The sequence below is a fragment of the Oreochromis niloticus genome, linkage group LG13, assembly GCF_001858045.2.
Source record: "Oreochromis niloticus isolate F11D_XX linkage group LG13, O_niloticus_UMD_NMBU, whole genome shotgun sequence".
Lineage (NCBI taxonomy): Eukaryota > Metazoa > Chordata > Actinopteri > Cichliformes > Cichlidae > Oreochromis > Oreochromis niloticus.
Window position 1 is genome coordinate 2,349,830 of NC_031978.2, and position 19,026 is coordinate 2,368,855.

The following is a 19,026-nucleotide window of genomic DNA, read 5'->3' on the forward strand; positions in this document are numbered from 1 at the left end:
CCCCCCTGTGGTCCCAGCTGGTATTCCCCTGTGCCTACGGTTGGGATGCCTCCGCCGGACCCCACAGCCTTTGTACCCCCAAGCTGCATGCCTCCCTTTGGATACCCACCGGCCTACCCTCCGCCCGGCTGGACAGGAGAGGTGAGCGATCAGCAGAGTCCACACGAGCACCACCTCAGTCAGAGATATCGATCACTGATTATTGATTATTGTGTGTTAGCTGTGATAAAAGCGCAGTTTATGTCAGAATAAGTGAAGGTTTGTTTGTCTGGTTTCAGCCTGTGGTGGAAGAGCCCATGCCCAACCCTCCGCCTGACCAGCCCGAGTGGGTGAGTCCTGATCCCCGAGGACAGAGCCGTACTCTTAACCTGCAGCTGTGTGACAGATGTTGGTGAGACAGTGATGGCTGTTGAACCTTCGTCAGATGTTCCTGGCTCGTTGTCTCAGAGCGTATCACAAACTGCAGAACATTTTTAAAATATTCAGACGTCACTAAAAGCGCCTTGAGGCGACTGCTGTTGTGATTTGGCGCTATATAAATAAAATTGAATTGAATTTGAATTGAACTGAATTAAAATGTAAACGTGTGCAGGATGTGAATGAGGCTGTTAGTGAGCGCGCTCAGTAAAGACACCTGCTGGTTTCTTCTTTTTTCTTTGTCAGATCAAAGCTCTGATTTCAGCTCCGGCTACGGAGTCAACATCGTCTGAGGCTAAAAGCCCGCTGAGGACCCAGCTGTGGCCAAAAAAACGCCTGCTGCTGAGCCCGCCACCACCACCACTGCCGCTGCTCCCACCGCCCCCACCGTTCCTGCCCCGACACCCAAACCTGAGGTCAGCACAATCAGTAAAGCTCTGGGGCTGCTGGGAAAACGCACATTTGAAAAGTAAGTACAGTTGGCAAAAATCACTCCCACCAGTCTCCATTCACAAAAACTCAAATTTTACCTCAGAGCATTGGAGCTGCTGCTGAACAGCTTCCTGCGTCTGTGAGCTGGCTGCTGTGTTTGAGAGACTCACTCAGGTACTGCACTCCTCTTTAAAGGGACAGTTCACCTAAAATCAAAAGCAGACTCTGTGGCCAGCTCGGTGGTGGAGACGTCAGTCTTCTCTCAGTATAGTGGAACTAACCCTGCTCATCTGGCGGTGCTCAGACTACCAACAAATACATCAAATGTATTCTATTTATTTATTTAATAAATAAATGATTTATGCTGACACCTGTGGGGCATCTGTAGAACCAGCAGGCAGCACAGGTGTGTGTGAGACGCATCAGCTGAGTTGAAGCTGCAGCTCAGGCCTAAAGAGAGACTTTAGAAATGAAAGTTCCCACATGGAACGCCGGCTTGTGGGAGCAGTGAGCTGTGTGTTTGTGGAATTCACAGATTCAGTCATGTTAGTGTGGAGGTCGGCTCGTTTCAGCAGCTTTGATCTCTGTATTGACGCGGGCACTGTGCCCCCCTCCCCACCTTTAACACCTGTGCTGTAAATGTGACATCACTTCCTGTAGCTGCTGTTTAAACTGCTCTCTGTCTGCAGGCCACCTCCGGGCAGGTCCACGGGGATCATCTCCTTCATTGGGGTGAGAATTCCGTCTGACCCTCACCTGTTTACCCCCTCACCTGTTTACAAGCTCACCTGTTTGAATCTTTGTCGTTTTCTGTGTTTGACCTGCAGCCAACGTTTGGTTACATCATGCGTGAAGACCTGGAGAAGTTCACCTTCAGCTTCGACGCCTTCTTTGGAAATCCTAAAGCCATGACGGCCGGGGTCAGAGTTCACTTCACCGCCTGCAAGGAGAAGGTGAGGGGCCCCCTAGCTGCCTGTTAGTCGTCCTACAAGTTGACGGCGTGGATGTGTTCTCTCTGTAAACCTGGTGTTCTGTCACTTCCTGTTCCTGAGCAGAACAGCTCAATAGCGACCGACGTGAAGGTGGCACCGGGCGGGACCGAGAACCTGGACCCTGAGATCTACGAGGCCGTTGTCTGTCAGCCAATCGTGGAGCCTCAGGTGAGTTCGAGAAACCTGCAGCTGCAAGTCCCAAACCCTCTGACGCCTCAGCGCTGCTTTGTTTTATACATTTAATTATTGCGAAGGACCCAAACTGCCAAATTCAGCCTTAAATACATTTTGATACATACATGAAATTAACAGTCAGTTAAATGTTTTTGTTTTTGATATATATACAAGCTTTGGACACACCTTCTCATTTAATGGTTTTTCTTTATTTTTACTACTTTCTACTTTGTAGATTCTCACTGAAGCATCAGATGTATGAAGCAGGTTATTTGGAATCATGTAGCAAAGAAGAAACTGATAAATCTGTTTTATATTTTGGATTCCTCAAAGTTAGCTGCCCGTTGCTTTGCTGCAAACCCTCGGCCTTCTCTCAGTGAGCTTCATTATGTGTTTATTAAGATCCCTGTTAGCTTCAACAGCAGAGCTTGGAGCAGAGGTGGAGCTGTCCAAAGCAAAACGCAAGTCGTTTGTAAAAACAGCAAATAAAAGTGGCCTCAGGCTACGGCCCTGAGGAACACCACAGCTGAGAGTGTGAGTGTCAGAGTCACTCAGATTAAACGTTACAGTAAGCAACTCTTAACCCATTCAACAGCAGACTTTTCAAAACCATAACAATTTAATGTATCCAATAAGATTTCATGATCGAGTTGACTCAAACGCCCAGCTTTAACGACTATCTCTGATCATCTGTTCTCTGTGAGGCCGCAGTTCTACAGAGTTCACTGATGTGTTCATTGTCTGTTCTTCCATCATCTACTCAGAACGAATGACACACTTTTGGCTCCTTATTGTTCTTTAAGAGGTTATTCCACCCAGAGGACAGAATGAAGTTGTCACATCAGCTACTGTTTGTAATGATCTCAGGTTATCAGCACCTGATGGTTTCTCTCTCATTAGTTTTAACACAGTTTTGTGGGGATAGGTTAATTGAAAAATCCAAATTGCCCATAGGTGTGAATGCGGGAGTGAATGTGAGTGTGGTTGGTTGTCTGTCCCTGTGTGTTAGCCCTGTGACAGACTGGTGTCCTGTCCAGGGTGTACCCTGCCTCTCACCCTTTGACAGCTGGGATAGGCTCCAGTGCCCCCCGCGACCCTGAAAAAGGATAAGCAGAAGTGAATGGATGGATGGATGGATAGTTTTAACACATTCAGTTATATTCATACCAGCTCTGTCTGATTAATTGCTCATTCTTCTTTCACGTATTATTTAAATCACTGTATCGTGTGGATCCATCCCTTTTCTTAGAGTACAAACTTTGTCCTTAAAATAAACACACAGATATCAGCGGGTGTAGTCAGGAAGGATCTGTCTGTCTACAGTGATGCACTGATTTAGCTCTCCCGCCCAAACCTCAGTTAGGATTTTACCTCATTAATCTTTTTTTTAATAACATCTTTTCTTGGATTTATTTAATTTACTAACATCATTTCTTAATTTTCTGTATCTATTAAATTGAGAGTGTGTCCAAGGAGCAGCCGCAGGTCTCAGTTTGTCTGTGATTGGCCAATCAAACTATTGAACATCTGTAAGACTTTCTCTGGTCCTTAAATAACATCCTCAGCCAGTCAACATGTTTAACAACTTTGAAAGTGTTTAAAAATCCTTCTACAGTCATTTTCTGGCCCAGTTTAACGACTTTGGTTTTCATGCTTATTGAAAGTTGAGATCACTGAAAGCTGCAGGGACTGAGCCTGCTTTTCAACATAGATCTGCTGCATCAGTGAAAATAAACCAGTACATGTAGCCACCTTAGTACCATTAGATTTATAAGAAACTCTAATTTTTTTTAAATTTCAGTTTGAATTTTCTGATTTATTCAACTGTCAAAATAAAAAATCTAAAGGAGAAAAGAAGCGTTGTAATAAGTTGTATGGTTAATTTTGTCAGTTTGCGTTTGGTGTGTTTGTCTTCATGTTCTCATTTATTACATTTCTGTTGTTGTTTTTGTTTACTCGGTTCAGCTGCATTTAGTTTAGCTTATTCAGATTCAGGTTTTATTCAGTAAGACCAGAAAACTGTAACAAAGATGTTAAATGTAATAGAGACACAAAAAAGCTAAAACTGTTTCTACTTCGTCTCCTCCACGTTTCCACGTGCCGTTGCCGTGCAGCCCGGTGAGCGTCAGTACCCGGGTCAGGTGTATGTGACCATCGGGCCTGTGAGGAGGAACCTGCCTTTCGACAGGAAGGACAGCACGGTGACGCTGCTGAAGAACGACCAGGTGCTCATCAACCTGCTGACCGACATCATCACAGAGAAGACCAGAGCCACCAACATCAAGCCCAAAATCCCGGCGACTTTCAGCCACACCAAAGAGATCAGAGAGAAGGTCAGGCCCATCCTCGCCTGCTGGCGGTGCTCATGCGGTGAAACCTCTCCGCTGTCTATCCTTAAACGAGAAATGTCTGATTGCTCACGTGTTCTCGAATCGGCTTCTCTGTCTGATGGTTTTACTCTTTCCACTCATCTGCGGGCGGCAGGGCGTCATCGTCAGCCTGAAGGAGACAGAAGGCGTCATCAAGAGGCAGGACGACACGGAGCTCACCTTTGAAACCAAAGAGAACTTCAGCGACGTCGAGTTCACGCAGGAGGACATCAATGAGGAGGTGGAGTTTACCGTCATTCAGGTGAGGCTGTTAGCTGAGAGTGTGCTCATGGCCGTCGGTGCCATTGACCGGACCGTTTCAAACATCTCTCTGCTCTTACCATCAGCTGAGAGCGGGAAAACGAGCCGTCAGGATCCAGCGGGTGAGGGAGCCCCTCCTCCTGACCCTTTGCACTGCCACTGCTAACGCCAGCGGCGACGAGGAGGATAGGAAAGAAAATGACGGGACCAAAGACTGCTTCACCAAGCCGATCAGAACCAGGACCAAGCAGGAGATCGGACCCAACATGATGCTGGACACGGAGCTGTACGAGGGCATCGTCAGTCAGACTATCATCGAACCCAAGGTGACCCTGAACTCAAACTTTAACAGTTTTAAACTGAGATGAGACAAACAGGAAACCAAGGAGACGGTAACTAATGTTTTTATGTGTATCGACCAGCAGATGTCACTAATTGACTTCAAACAGTGTTAAATGAAAATTTTTAACATCTCCAAATCGGCACTCGGTAACATCCAATCAGAGTCCCAGAATCTCACTGTGGAGCCAAACTCTTGCTCCGCCTCCTCAGACGGTCTGTTAGTACAGTGACCTCATTAAAAAGGCTCCAACAGCACAAACACGGCCCACGGGTCCAGTTCAGGTGAAGCATCCACCTGTCAGTCAAACAGGCCTCGCCCCTAATCATGCAAACTGTAAGCCTTAATCCAATTTAAACAGGTGAGCTATAGAAACGGTTGTTACGCAGGAGAAGTAAGCAGACTTTGTGCCAGGCCGTTAACATGTTTATTTAAAAAGCTCCTCTCCCACGCCTCCAGCCCGGCATGCCTGGTTACCCGGGTCAGATCCACGCCAACATCGGCACCGTCAGGACCAATGTGACCTTCGACCATCGAAACTGTGGCGTCACGCTTCTGAAGAACGACCACGTGCTGATCAACCTGCTGATCGACACAATGACGAGGAAGAGGAGAGCGGCCAACATCAAACCCAAAGTCCCGTTCACCTTCAAATACACCAAAGAGGAGCGAGAGCTGGTAACGCAGCATGCACACTGATGACCCGCCTCCTCCATTCTGCTTCCGGTCTCTCAAGAGCCGCTGTCTTTCAGGGCATCATCACCTCGCTGGGGCCAGAGGTCGGCATCCTAACGTCGGAGAGGCACGGCAAGCTTCCCTTTGACGTTTGCGAGAACTTCAGTGATACAGAGTTCAACGTTGACGACCTCCAGAAAGAGGTGGAGTTCACGACCATCCAGGTGAGTGCGCAGACCGAACCGAACAGGAGCGAGCTGCAGAGACGGGGCGGGTTTGATCCATCGTTTTGTCTCCACAGGTGGAATCGAACACGAGGGCCATCAGGCTAAGGAGGACGAAGAAGATTGAGGACCCGATCCTGTACGAGCAGAAGAAACGGGAGGAAGAGGAGAGGAAGAAAGAGGAGGAAGAAAGGAAGAAGAGGAAGGAGGAAAAGAGCAAGAAGAGAGAGGAGGAGGAGCATGAGAGGGAGCTGGAGCGGAAGAAGAAGGAGGAGGTGGCTGCAGCACTGGCAGCTGCCAAAGACAAGGTGAGGAAAGAGCTGCTCGTGGTTGTTAGAGGCACTGAGTTCAGGCTGCAAAGTCACATTTCGCAGCTCTTACGCAGTCTTTTATGGCAAAGTCTCACAAGTCTCTGGATCTTTTAGAAACCCACAACAGCCAACAGAGGGCGCCCCACGCCACCAGCTCAATAATAATATTATTAGCATTGCAAAGTGTGCGGGTCCTGAGCATTCAACCCACTAATGATGATTGAATGAAATCTGGGAGTCATGACTTTAAATCACCAGAGCTTGTTATTGTCATTTTATTTTTTCATAAAAGTGCATTAACCTCCTAAGACCCAAACTCTTCCACGACATGCATTTTTAATTTCTCTTTGGTATTTGGGCATATTGGGGCCCGATGAATGTAAAAACAAAGAATTGCCAGATTTTTTTTTTTTTTTTTTTTTACCATATTTTTGTTTTTAAGAAGAATGAGAGCCACAAATGAGGATATTCATTTAAAATTTTGATAGAACACTAGCAGTATAATGTCCTCGTAAGTGGATATCAGGCCCATGTAGAGCAAAATTGAGTATTTTGGTCTAAATAACCAAAAATGTGATGTCCACATTTGTGGACGGCAGGTCCTAGGAGGTTAAACCGATTTTTTGAACCTTTCCCCTTTTATCTTCACAAAAACATCACGACCCACAAATATAAAACTCTGAGCTGTTTCTGAATGCTCGCTGTCCTCCTGACATCCTGCAGTGGACGCCGCTCGGCTTCAAAATGAAAGACCCTGACACGCTGGACGACATCAGCAAGGAGCGATTTGAAGGCACCATCCTCAAATCAATTCCCAGACACCCTCCCAATACAATAAAGAAGGAGCTCAAGGAGAAACAGGAGGCGACTGAGGAGGAGCAAGGAGTTGCTGATGCTGGACAGGTACAACTTCAAAAGCTCTGTGGGAACTGCAGTTTCCCTGAAAAACAAAAGGAAAACACTCAGTTTGTTGTTTTCTTTCAGGTGCAAATAAAGGTGGAGAAAATGGAGGAAGATGAGAAGGGAGAGGTGGAGGGAGGACAGGATGTAACGGTGGAGCTGAAGAAGGACAAGACAGATGAGGAGGTAATGAAGGAGAAGCCTCCTGAAGCTGAAGTCAAAACCAAACGAGACGTAGAGGTGGGCCGGCTGGTGATGACCATCGACGGCCAACAGAAACAGCTGACCTTTGGCCCCAAAGACCTCCTGACCACTGCCACAATGCTCGATGGTGACAAGGTGAGGATGCTGGACTGTCTTCTTCTGTTTCAGACCAGTCACGTTTATTTGAGAAAACATCAAGGTCTCAGTTTTCAGCATCTACGGAACCTTTGCTTCTTTTGAACCTGATCCTGAACTGTGTCTCGCCTGCACAGGTGCGCTTCAACATCGCCACCCATCGGGAGACCAAAGAGGAGCGGGCGACTTACGTGGAAATTCTCCACGACTCCTTTGAAGAATCCACTGAACAGCGTCAGCACGTAAGACTTGAAGTCCAGTTACTCCCACCCTCAGAGTCAAAAACTGAACACGGCCTCAGTTTGGTTCTTAGGGTCTGAGTCCAGGTCTCTGCTGCTTTTCCAACCAGGGCATCGTGATCGAGTTCTTGGAGGACTCCGGGCTCATCAAGTGCACTCAGAACCCCCAGCTCTACTTCCACATGTCCGAGGTGATCGAGAAGAAGAAGCTGGAGTTGAACGAGAAGGTTGAGTTCAGCATTGTCCCGGTGAGTCCCCTTGCTGGGTTCTTGGGGTGGAGGGAAAGGAAGTCAGGTAAACTCTAGAGGAGGGTCCAAACATTTCTAAATGGAACTACCACAAGGTGATCTGTGGAGGTCACACAGGAAGCACACGAACTGCTCTTTCTGAAAAACAGTTGGCTGCCTTTCCGGTGAATCCCTCATCTCACAAACAGACTCCACCTCCAGGTGGTCCAGGCTCTTCCTGGAAAGCCTCCGTGGTGTGTCGATTAGAACGAGGACTACCAGCTGCAGAGGAGGTGGAGTTTATCCAACCAGCGGATCAGGGATCCTCTTGAGAGGCAGCTAAATGATATTCCGGAACAACTCGTCAAACTGTTGGTAGAGAAACAAAACAGGAAGTGCTGAGGCTTTCTGGTTGGTAGCAACTGAACTCTTGAAATGAAATCAGGGGAACGTCTTCAAGAACATCTTGTTTTCATCTTTTGAGTACAGTCTTTGAGTTTACCTCTGTAGACCGCTCTGTTTTTCTCTTGATGTTGGTGTTAGATTTAACGCTTCAAGCTTAAACGTGAGGAAATCACGCATGTTTGGACGTGTGATGTTCCTGGTGACATTTCTGAATAAAATGATGTCTGTCATTTCTTTCAAGCATGACACGGCAGACGGGGGAGTCCAGGCCATCAGGATAAAACGTTACACAGAGAGCGTTTTCCTCCCAGTGAGGAAACTTGGTGGTGTCGGTGCAAACAAAGGAAAGGTAAGGATGACCTGATTTATGTTTACATTAGTCCAGTGTGGAGATGCATGGTGAGCAAACTCTCACTAGTTCTGTTGGTAATTTATGGCATCATTTTTATGGAATCTTCCGAACTTTCCTTCAAACTGTGAGAAATCTTTTGCGAAGAATGCAAAATTGTCATCATTCTAATGAATTTGTCACAACTCTTTTTGGCAGATGACCATCAAGCTGACAAAAGCTACCGAAGAGTAAGTTGTACATTCAAAATGTTACCACTCTTCATGTAAATACATTTGGCTCTGAATAAATGCCATATTTCTTTTTGTATCTTGGAAAAGTTGTAAAACTTATTAAGAACAACCTCCCTGTAACTCCCTTAGGAAGGAAAAACCAGAGGCAGAGAAGCTGAAGGCAGTGGTGAAGAATCTCAGAGCACAGGACAGCAAGACTAACAAGAAGGATTACAGCGCCACGAGGCGTAGATACAGCAGGAGTCAGAGCAGGAGTCCGAGTAGAAGTCCCTCCAGAGACCAGTTTGGACGTATCAAAAAGAGACGCAGCTCCAGCGTCGACCGTGAACACCGGAGCAGCAGGCACAGGCGAAGCCGAGAGAGATTACACAAGCGCACCCGAAGCCGCTCCAAGAGCAGGAGCAGGAGTCGCAGCCGGAGCAAGAGCTCCGGCAGGAGTCGAAGCAGAAGCAGGGAGAGGAGCAAAGACCGGGCCAGCAAGAGAAGGAGTAAAACAAACAGAGACCATGAAGAAAGTCACAAGAGGAGGACGGAACTGAGCCCTCCTCCTAGGCGAGGTGGAATTGTGGATGACGAGCTGGCGAGGAAGAAGCGGGAACTGGAGGAGCTGAATGAAATGATCGCCTACAAAAAGTCGCTGGTGGACATTGACCCAAGAGGACTGGAACCTGGACAGAGGACCTGCATTGACTACGACCACGGTAGGATCGCCGTTCCCCTAGCCGAGTACAAACCGGTCCGTTCCATCTTAAAGAAACGACCAGATGGACCAGAATACCTCCACCGTCCTCCTTATGACGATGTTTATTATGACCGCCCATATAGTGCTTACCAAGACAGGTGCTACAGTGACCGCTACGGGGACCCGTATGCCACTCGGCCATACGCAGATCCGTATAGTGACCGTCCATACAGTGACCGCTCTTATGAAAGTCGCCTATATAGTGAATCTCCCTATGGTGGCCCGCCGTCTACCAGCCGCCGCTACACTGATCGATACGATGTTTATGATGAACCCTATGATGATCACTACTATGACCCGGCGTATGTGGACCGACCTTACGATCTGTATCCCCAAGCCAAACAAAGCCACTCTCCAGAATCCCGTGGCCTGTCACCCCCTTCTCACGCTGGCAAAGCTCACACAGCTTCGACTCACCCGCATTTGTCCCATAGTGCTGCCACATCCTCATCCCAGACCTCATTCAGACCCCCTTCGCCCATAGACTCGCCTCCTAGAAGCCCCTCTCCCAAACTAAAGGAGAAGAAATCACGCTTGTCTCCTCCAGCCGAGAAACCACCCCTGGACCGTTTCCTTGATATGCTTAACCGAAAGGTGGATGCTGAAAAGAATTCCGGACCAGTTCATGTTAATGATGACCTTCTGCCTCATGAGCGGGCTCTTCAGGATGGCAAGGGTTTCTCTCGAATTGTGGGGCTGGCTCAAGAGCCACCGAGCATTAGTCTAGCCCAAGAAGGGCAAAAGAGACCACCGAGCCCTAAACGTTCCTCCGTTGAGAAAACAAATGAGGATCCAAAGACAGAACCCTATGACAAGATCCAGAGTCTACTTCGTACTATTGGCTTGAAGCTGAGTACAGGAGAGGTCTCTAAACTGGCCAGCCAAGCCCAGGAGAAAGTATTTAGCCTGAGATCTACCACAGAGAGAGAGACTTCATCGGCTCCACGGGAAGAACTGCGGACAACCAGAACCGGTTCTCTGGAATCGGATCGCATCCATTCCCCCTCGCCTGTCAGATCCTCCAGTTTGGAGCCGCTCGGCAAACAGAAAACTAACGTGTCTGAATATGAAGATTTCCTGGACCAGCAAGAGTTAGAATCATTTAAGAAGGCACAACAGCTACAGAGTCTTACCAAAACAATGGGGAGCACAGCCACAACAACCTCTTCTCCAAAACCCCCTCCTGGGCCTCCACCTGCTCACTACCGACATCCAACACCACCATTCAACTGGCCACTTGGCGTCACCGCTGAGATTTTGCCAACGCAGACATCCACATCCAGCATGGTCACTCAAGCTCCTCCTGCAGCTGGTCCACAATTCCAAACACTGGGACAACCTCCTGGACCTCCACCTGGACCTCCTCCACGGCGGCCAGGACAGCCTCCTCCGGGACCACCTCCTGGACCTCCACCACGACGTCATCCTGGACAGCCTCTTTTCTCTCCACCCTCCAATCAGTCAGTCTTGCCTTTCATTGAAGTGCCAGACACAGCGCCTCCCCTTGGGACCACCAGTCCTACGCAACCTTTAACCACTACTGTGGTACTACCACCGTCATCAACACTGACATCTTCAAGTCCTGCAAGCACTGACCATTCTGCTATCTCTACGACAGTGGCAAGATGCCTGAAGGTCATTGAGACCGTGAAATCTCTAGCTGTTCAGTCACCAGCCAAACCAGTCAAATCTGTCCAGTTTAGTTTACCCACAGAGACCCCATTAGTAGAGACAGAAGATGACATAAAGCTCAAGCAGAAGGAGAAGGTAGGTTCAGCACTACTAGACTATCAGATATTTTACTGCACAAGAGATAAAATAACAGAACGTCTGGTTTTTGGATGGGTTCTTTCCTTCGATCGTATGTTCCTGGATAACTTGTGCACTTGAGAGTTAGAAACCTAGGAAATGATAAAAGAATGATAAGATCAACTGCATCATGGTGGAAGTCTTGACACAAGGTATTTACATTTATGTTGCAGCTGGATTTGTACAACCAGAGACTTTTGGAAAAGAGAGAACAGGAGTTCAAGGAGATGCTAGCTCGTAAGAAGCAAGGGGAGACCAGTAAGGATGGCTTGCTAATCTCGTCAGGTATCAGAACCTCTGTTTTTACAAAAAGATATTTCATCCTAACTAGAAACCTTTCACTTGCAGGTATTTGAATGACAAATATATTTTCCACTGAATACAATGTATATTATTTTCATGGTTTCCTTTTTTATTTCACTTGACAGGTACTTTGAGTATTCAAAAACAAAAAAACAAAAGCAGATTTTAGTGAGAAGCCCAGCCATGTGGTAAAACATTCAGAAGATAACATCAAGGAAGTATTGCTTTGCTTTCTCTGAAATTGAAAACATGTAACTACCCAAGCCTTGTTAGCCAGGTACACCCTATGGGAGAGAGACCTATCTAGTGCTAAGATACAGTCACGTCTCTTCACCCAGGTGGCCCTGCCATCTTATAGATTCCTACACAGTAGAGTCAGATATATACGTATGTATGTATGTATATATATATATATATATATATATATATATATATATATATATATATATATATATATATATATATATATATATATATATATATATATATATATATATATACCACCACAGCTTTGACATTGAGTCATTAACTCCTCTAAAAGGCATCATAGACATTGCAATGCTACAATTGTGTGTTCTTCTGCTCCCGTTTACCGAGTCTGGTGGTTCATCCAATGATCGAGAGAAGCCACCAGCTGCGATCTGAACTCCACAAAATAATGTGTTTGGTCTCTTCCACTGGAATATAGACTTTGTTTTGAGTGTAATTTCACTGTATGACCAAACATTCAGTACCAGTCCAGAACCTGACAGTATGTTAGCATCAACCCACATTGATAACTAGACAGGTAGGCAGAGTGATCATGTTTTGGAAAGCTTAGCACCATATTCAGCTTAGATTTACTTACACTCAGTGGTCATTCATAAACACACGTAATTCAGAAGGTATATTCTTCTGCTAAATGGTATGTATCTTACCAGTACAGGAACAAATTTGCTGACTGCTTGTATGCTAGTTCTACTTCTGGGTCGTTGTAAATAAAGGTCTATAATAATTTTGGATGAAGGATCACATCTCCAATCCAAAGAGGGAATTCCAGGAGACAGTGAAGACAAATCCTGATTTGAACCCCAAAGAGCCAGTAGATCCTTCTGTTGGGCCTCGCAGCCTCAACGCAGTACCAGATACTGAGAGGTGTACTGAAATGGTGACCACTGAGTGTAAACACTGTAAACACTGAACAGCTAGTATAATATCCCATTTCTAAGCTTTGAATGGTTTTATGTTTTTCCTGATACCTGCTCTCATTCAAATAAACTCAGTACGTTGATTCAGCTCACCAGGAGGAAGACCATGATAAAGACCATCCCAAAATTCATAGATTGACTCATTCCTACCTATATTTGGTTGGTTGCTCTGTCTTATCAAGATTGGGTAGCTACTATTCCTTTCTTTATTTCTCTATCTAAAATTCAAGGTTAAGTAGTCCAGGTCTCAGAACTGCCTAGATCCAAGATCTAGGGTTGTATCATAATGAGGGAGCGTCAGTTCAGGAATAAGTTCGGCGTACATGAATTAGTGTCGAATGAAAGTGGTCCAGCCCCGTCTGCCCAAATGCATGCGATGCTAAGAGGTCTAGAGCTGTCATTTTGTGTGTAGTTAGCCGTTATACAGCGAACGTTAGGTATATACCAGCCATCTATGCCATGTTACTGATATATACTGTCCGAGATTAAGGATGTCAAAACGGACATTTGACGGAAGTGAGAAAATGTTTACTGCAGATAGTGTTAGAAACTATGTCAGCTGTAGCTCATTAACGATGACAGTGCCTTAAACACAGCAGAGCTCAGACTGTGTCCATTTTCGCATTGGAAGTATATTGGAAATGCTAAGCTACAGGTTCTTATGAACTCTGCTCTCTTAAGCCAAAATGTCTCGCGGTCACGAATGCTTTGCCATCTTTTATTGAGCGTTTGTACATAAGGGCTCATTTGGAACAGCTCCTTTTCTGATTGTTTTAAGTGGTAATTATAATTTGGTTGATTATTGCTAACAAGTCCACTTTTCTAGACATTTAGTCTTTAGTTTTTACAGAATTGTTTGCACAAGATTTTTTTGTGTTTGATTTGAAGTTTTTGAGTCCAGTCCTAATGAAATACTCAGGGTAAGTCAAGTTTTCTCATTTCCATTTGCATCGAACTGAAATGTGTGCAGAAGAAGATCCAGGAGACTACTCATAATCCGGGCACCAACAAGTAAAGCCTTCCTTATTCATTTACAGTAAAAGGAACTCGGGAATGGTTATTTTTATCCAGCCAGGTTTAATACTTAACTGGAAGAGCTCCTGAATCAGGAAAGCTTCCTTGAGAAGGTTGTTTAATTCCACCGCAGGTAAAAATGTTTGGTTATCTAATATTTTAGAACTAATTTGGTACCTAATGAGAGATTAGAGAGGTTACCCATTAGGGATGCGACTTTTGTTCCAGAGTAGACCTGTTTGGACTGCTAATTACATTATTTCACATCTGCTTGATTTTAATCTTAGATACAAGATTTGTTTTTTTATAGGCTTCTTTGAATGTCACAAAAGAGTAGCAAGTATGATGAAAAGCATTGTGTCCAGATAAGTTTGTCCTTTTTCATTTGGAAAATTTGCTCCAGGTATATAACGTCCATATTAATCTCCTCTTTAGGTTACCCATCTTGTTACCATAGGCTTCATTACGCAAGTGTCATTAGCCTGAAGTGGACCTATTCTGCTAATTTCCAGCTCTGTAGTTTTATCCTGTAAATAAGTCTTTATACTTGCCCGAAGAGCTCCTGTCTCCTGAAGGCCACCTTATATAAAAGCCACTTTCTCCTGATTGGCTGTCTCCTGAAAGAAGAGAAAACATAAAGTGATGGTTCAGTTAGACTTATAACATTATGTGAACGTTGGTCACATTTAATAAGAACATCAGTCATATACGCCGATATGGAGTAGCAGAACGGGTCCACTGCCCTCAGTACAAATATCGCTTCTGATCATAGAATATTTTATTAAAACTTGTTTAAGGCAGCATAGCATTGTGTTTAAATTTAAGAGATCATTTTAAATCATCATCCTTTATATCAAAGGTATAAAGTTTTTGTTTTTTTGGGGGGGGGGGCGGTTAATCACATGGTTGGGATTGTACCTGTTAGTCTGTGACACTGGCCTCAGCTACAGATCACCGTTTCTTTGGTAGGTAATCAGTATCATTTACCACAGTCTGATACTCTTATGTTTGATTGTAAAATTAGATTTCAAGAGTTGTCACACCAATATTTTAAGCTGTCCAGCTTTTGTTATATGATAGGGACGTTATACTTTTCTTGCTTGTCTTACCTGTAATACCACTGTTAGCTCAGAAAGCTAACAGAGAAGTCCTTTTGAAGCTGGGACTGACGCACTGCTGATATTCCTGCCTGATACCGACTGGTCGTATAGATAACTTTATCCGCACCTTTTGGGTTTTTTTTTTATTTTCTGTGCCACAAACATGGCTGTGTCACAGGAAGTGGTTGAACTTCAAACCTTTGGACTTCCATCATCCAAACGGCAGTAGGTCGTCTGTCACAGCTCACGCTTTGACGCATTTACATCCAATGTGACTCCACACACAACAGGTCTCATCTTTGCCTTTAAACATGTGCTCAGGTAACTTCTATTCAAGTTGCAGACCTGTGAGGTTTCACAGGTTGGACTTCCAGTTTAGACTATTTTGGTTTAGATGTCAGTGAAATAATGAGGTCCAATATGGAAATGGGAAATGGAAATGGAAATAAAATCTGTCAAATAATCCAACAACAGGGCATAATGTGAACAGAGAGTTATGCTAGATTGGCCTACGCCTTGCAGCCTCTAAAGATCTGACCCACACTTAAATGACTTTTTCCATGGATCCACCTCCACACTAACTTCATCTTTGTAGTTTTAAGGTGCTCTCAATGACTAAATCACACACTCTAGTCCAGCTGTTAAATATCCACCAGTAGTGAGTAGTAATGATCAGATGTAAATGCGTGACCCGATGATACAAAAAATGGGCCACTTTAAGGCCGTTTTGAAGCTTTGGACACTGCCTGCAGATTCAGCCTTTAGTGTTCCACGTGGAGACCAGAAGAACTTCATACTGGCTCAAATGTGATCTACAGCCCAATAGAGATTTCAGCTTTGTTTAAACGTGTCACCATTGGTGGTAGGATTGTAAATGATAAAAAGTTTATGGAAAGAGAATTTTTCTCCCAGATATTGTTTCTGTTACCTGGCTATGACTGGACTGTGCTATAAGCCCTGAAACACTGGCCATCACCCCAACGACAGTCAAGCGAGTGTAGTTGGGGTTCCACATTCCCGTTCATCCGCCCTCGTTGGGCTTTTTTGAACTTAAGCTCCATTTCCTTTCCCCACATGAAATATTGGTCTCTGAAGCAACCTCGGAGTAAAACGGCCTTAGAATGAAACTGATAACGAGGTTAAGCAGTATAATTAGTGTTTTTTGTGCATCAGTATTATCTGTAAAAATGAAATATTTAAGAAATGGGGTGCTATTTGGGACTGAGTTATTAGCTAGGGACAGGATATAAAAGCTGCTACAGCAACGCTCGCAAACAGCTTTGCATACGTTAGATTTTAAAGAGGTTTAAAATAAAAACACTGCAGACTTATTTAATGTCTTGATGGCGAAGGTAGGTAATCATTTTGGTCTCTTGATTAAATAGGGCTGATAGTTTTGATTGCTTTAATATAGTCAAAAGTACATTTTTAAAATATAAATCAATTAACAAAGTCATGAGTCTGAACATGTAGATACAAAGAGTAATTTATCACAAACATGTAAATGGTGGGTTTTCTTTTGGCTTAACACTTAACTTTCCTGAAATGGTAATTATCACTTCAGTCATTTATATAGTCACTGATGTATTGAGCTAGAAAGCTTCAGCAAATACGACAAAGAAAAGCTTTAATAATGCACCAAGTAAGCACCATGAAGCTAAAAGGAACCTCATCTGCAAATGAAGCTGAGAGGGTGAATATTGCACAGATAATCCTATGTGATGTCACCTGTATTAAGGTTGCTTGTTTCACAAAGGTCGATGGACCTTTAATTCAGCTGTCAGCCGTCACAAATGTCCAAGCACTGCAGATCTCTTCTGGACATTTTAAAATTATACTTTTGTGCTAATTAAAGTTGACCTGACACTTTGGTCTAAAAGAGCTTTGTGAAACCAGCTTGAAGACTGAATAGTCTTAGCTTTGGGATTTGATGCTAAATGTGATTTGGGTTCAGCTTGTGAAGATGTTCCATAAGGCTTTGGCACTTACAAGTATATCCTGTTGGAATTTCCAGGTAAGCAAGTCAGCAGTGAGCCCAGGAACGTTTGGATCGTCGGTCATTCGCTGGTGTATTGGGCCGAGTCGCGTGCCAAGTCTCCAGAGGTAGGTATGCAGCTGGGCATGGACCCCGGCAAAGTGACTGTCTGGTGGAAGGGCACCCAGGGCATGACGTGGTCTCAGCTGCTGCCACAGCTCCACCAGCTGAAGGTCACCTGGCCTAACCCAGATGTCCTTATCCTGCACCTGGGGGGCAATGACCTGAGCACCGACAGCCCCACAGACCTGCTAGCCTCCGTCAAGAAGGACTTGACGTCTATGAGGAGCATCTTCCCACAGTGCGTCCTTGTGTGGTCCAATATCCTCCCTCGAAGGGTGTGGCGCCACTCGGCGGACAGCCACGAGGTCGATTTGGTCCGCACTACGGTAAACCGCCGGATCCAAAATATCATCTCAGAGCTGGGCGGCACCTCTCTGACCCACGATAACATCCGCTGTGGTGCAAACACGGGTCTTTACCGGGTCGATGGTGTCCACCTTTCCCAAAAGGGCATCGATGTTTTCAATTTGAACCTGCAGGACTTCCTGGAGAAGTGGGAGATGGAGGTGAACGCAGCCTCTGAGAAGAGCTGAGAGGTTTCACATTCATTTCTTTCTCCTTTTTTTTAGGTTTATTTCTGAGGATAGCTAGGCAGTTTTTCACCGACTCTGTAGCTGCACAAACCTCCTCCTGACTAATGAAACTGTTTTAGCTTACTGTGTAGCATATCTCACATCTTACGGTAATAATAAATTCACTGTATTCATTAATGTCAGCTCATTTTCAGCCATTACGACTTAATGTTATGCAGCAGGTATGCAGAGACATTTTTCTCATGCATGGAGCTGTTAAACCTGCCAGTACATTTGATTTAAGCAAAAAGCATGTTCATGATTTAAACTGCTTTGTGTTTGTGTTTGTGTTCTGAAAATGAAATAAACACTGATTCAGTCTGGTCTCGTCTTTGTGATAAATGTCTCGTCTAAAACGATGATCTGTGAATATGTGGGAGCTATCAGAAGCTTCTGTGACATCTTCATTTGCAATATTATCGGAGCGGAGGATGGAGAAGAACCGCAACCGGTCATTTTGTCAGGAATAATTATTACTCATTGTACCCAATGTAGATGAAGGCCAGCCTTCACATTTGGTCTTTAATAGCTGAGACAGAAATGAAAGGATGCTGATTGTTTTAGTCAGAGAAGCATTAAAGAAGAGTATCTCTATCTGTCATATAAGTTACTACTTTGTTCCAAGTGTAAAAAAGCTTTTTTTTCACCTGTTTTTGTTTTCTTTTGTTTTCTCTTTAATGTCTTTGTTTAAAGGTCAAAGCTGCTCTGAATCAGGTGGCTGTGGGCGGGACTTCCTGTGTGAACGGTTGTGGTTTCAGACAGTGAGTTAAACAGAAATTAGGTTTTTTTAAAAAGGTCCTTTCATATGGGATGACCTCAGTCCTTAAAACAATCAAATCTGTTTAAAAAGTTTTTATTCATGTCATTGTGAGAACTTCAAGCTCAAAGGTCATAGGTCACAGCAGTGTGACCCTCTGAAGGTGCTGCTGGGCTCCTGATGCATGTATATTGATAGGTGAGCGTAAGTAATGATCACTTATTGGTTAGTGCTCATGAAGCAAGCTGTGCAACATTTAGGAGCAGGGGTCTCCTGTGGAGGTCGAATCGTACATAAGACACCTGTGAAAACGGTAAGGTAGGTTAATGTGTGTGTTTCCTATGCAGCCACAGAAGCTCTGAAAAGCGATCGCCTTCATTTAATGAACACACGTCTATCCTTTCATTTCAGCTTCCAGTTAATTCTGATCTATTCATATGTTGAGTTGGAAAGTGAGAGTTTGGTCTTTAAATGTTCTGTTTAAGCAGTTTGTAACTGAAGATCATCTCTCATCACCTGCTCAGGAAAGAGAACAAAGCCAAAAACATATTTATGTA

The 19,026-nt window shown here is 44.7% G+C and overlaps 1 protein-coding gene across 3 annotated transcripts; it reads left to right on the top strand.

The window, feature by feature from the left end:
• On the top strand, nt 1–18,036 carry si:dkeyp-121d4.3 (protein split ends). 3 transcript variants are annotated; one of them, XM_005462228.3, is made up of 21 exons: nt 1–141; nt 279–329; nt 664–886; nt 1,539–1,581; nt 1,677–1,802; nt 1,905–2,009; nt 4,130–4,348; nt 4,500–4,646; nt 4,732–4,971; nt 5,445–5,663; nt 5,738–5,884; nt 5,962–6,192; nt 6,919–7,098; nt 7,180–7,434; nt 7,572–7,676; nt 7,784–7,921; nt 8,547–8,654; nt 8,853–8,884; nt 9,017–11,396; nt 11,612–11,723; nt 17,057–18,036. In XM_005462228.3, the coding sequence occupies exons 5-21, from the start codon at nt 1,695–1,697 to the stop codon at nt 17,671–17,673; spliced, it is 5,343 nt and encodes a 1,780-aa protein (XP_005462285.2). In that variant the 5' UTR covers nt 1–141; nt 279–329; nt 664–886; nt 1,539–1,581; nt 1,677–1,694; the 3' UTR covers nt 17,674–18,036. The 3 variants fall into 3 exon arrangements, with proteins under 3 accessions (XP_005462285.2, XP_005462286.2, XP_019222016.1); XM_005462229.4 differs by lacking the exon at nt 17,057–18,036 and adding an exon at nt 11,867–12,144; XM_019366471.1 differs by lacking the exons at nt 6,919–7,098; nt 7,180–7,434; nt 7,572–7,676; nt 7,784–7,921.
• The last annotated feature ends 990 nt before the right edge of the window (nt 18,037–19,026 follow it).

Excerpts from the sequence above, each read along its gene's own strand:
- si:dkeyp-121d4.3 (XM_005462228.3), top strand. The coding sequence starts at position 1,695 with ATGCGTGAAGACCTGGAGAAGTTCACCTTCAGCTTCGACGCCTTCTTT. Across the intron at positions 4,647-4,731 it reads TGGAGTTTACCGTCATTCAG|CTGAGAGCGGGAAAACGAGC; the intron begins GTGAGGCTGTTA and ends TCTTACCATCAG. Across the intron at positions 4,972-5,444 it reads AGACTATCATCGAACCCAAG|CCCGGCATGCCTGGTTACCC; the intron begins GTGACCCTGAAC and ends CCACGCCTCCAG.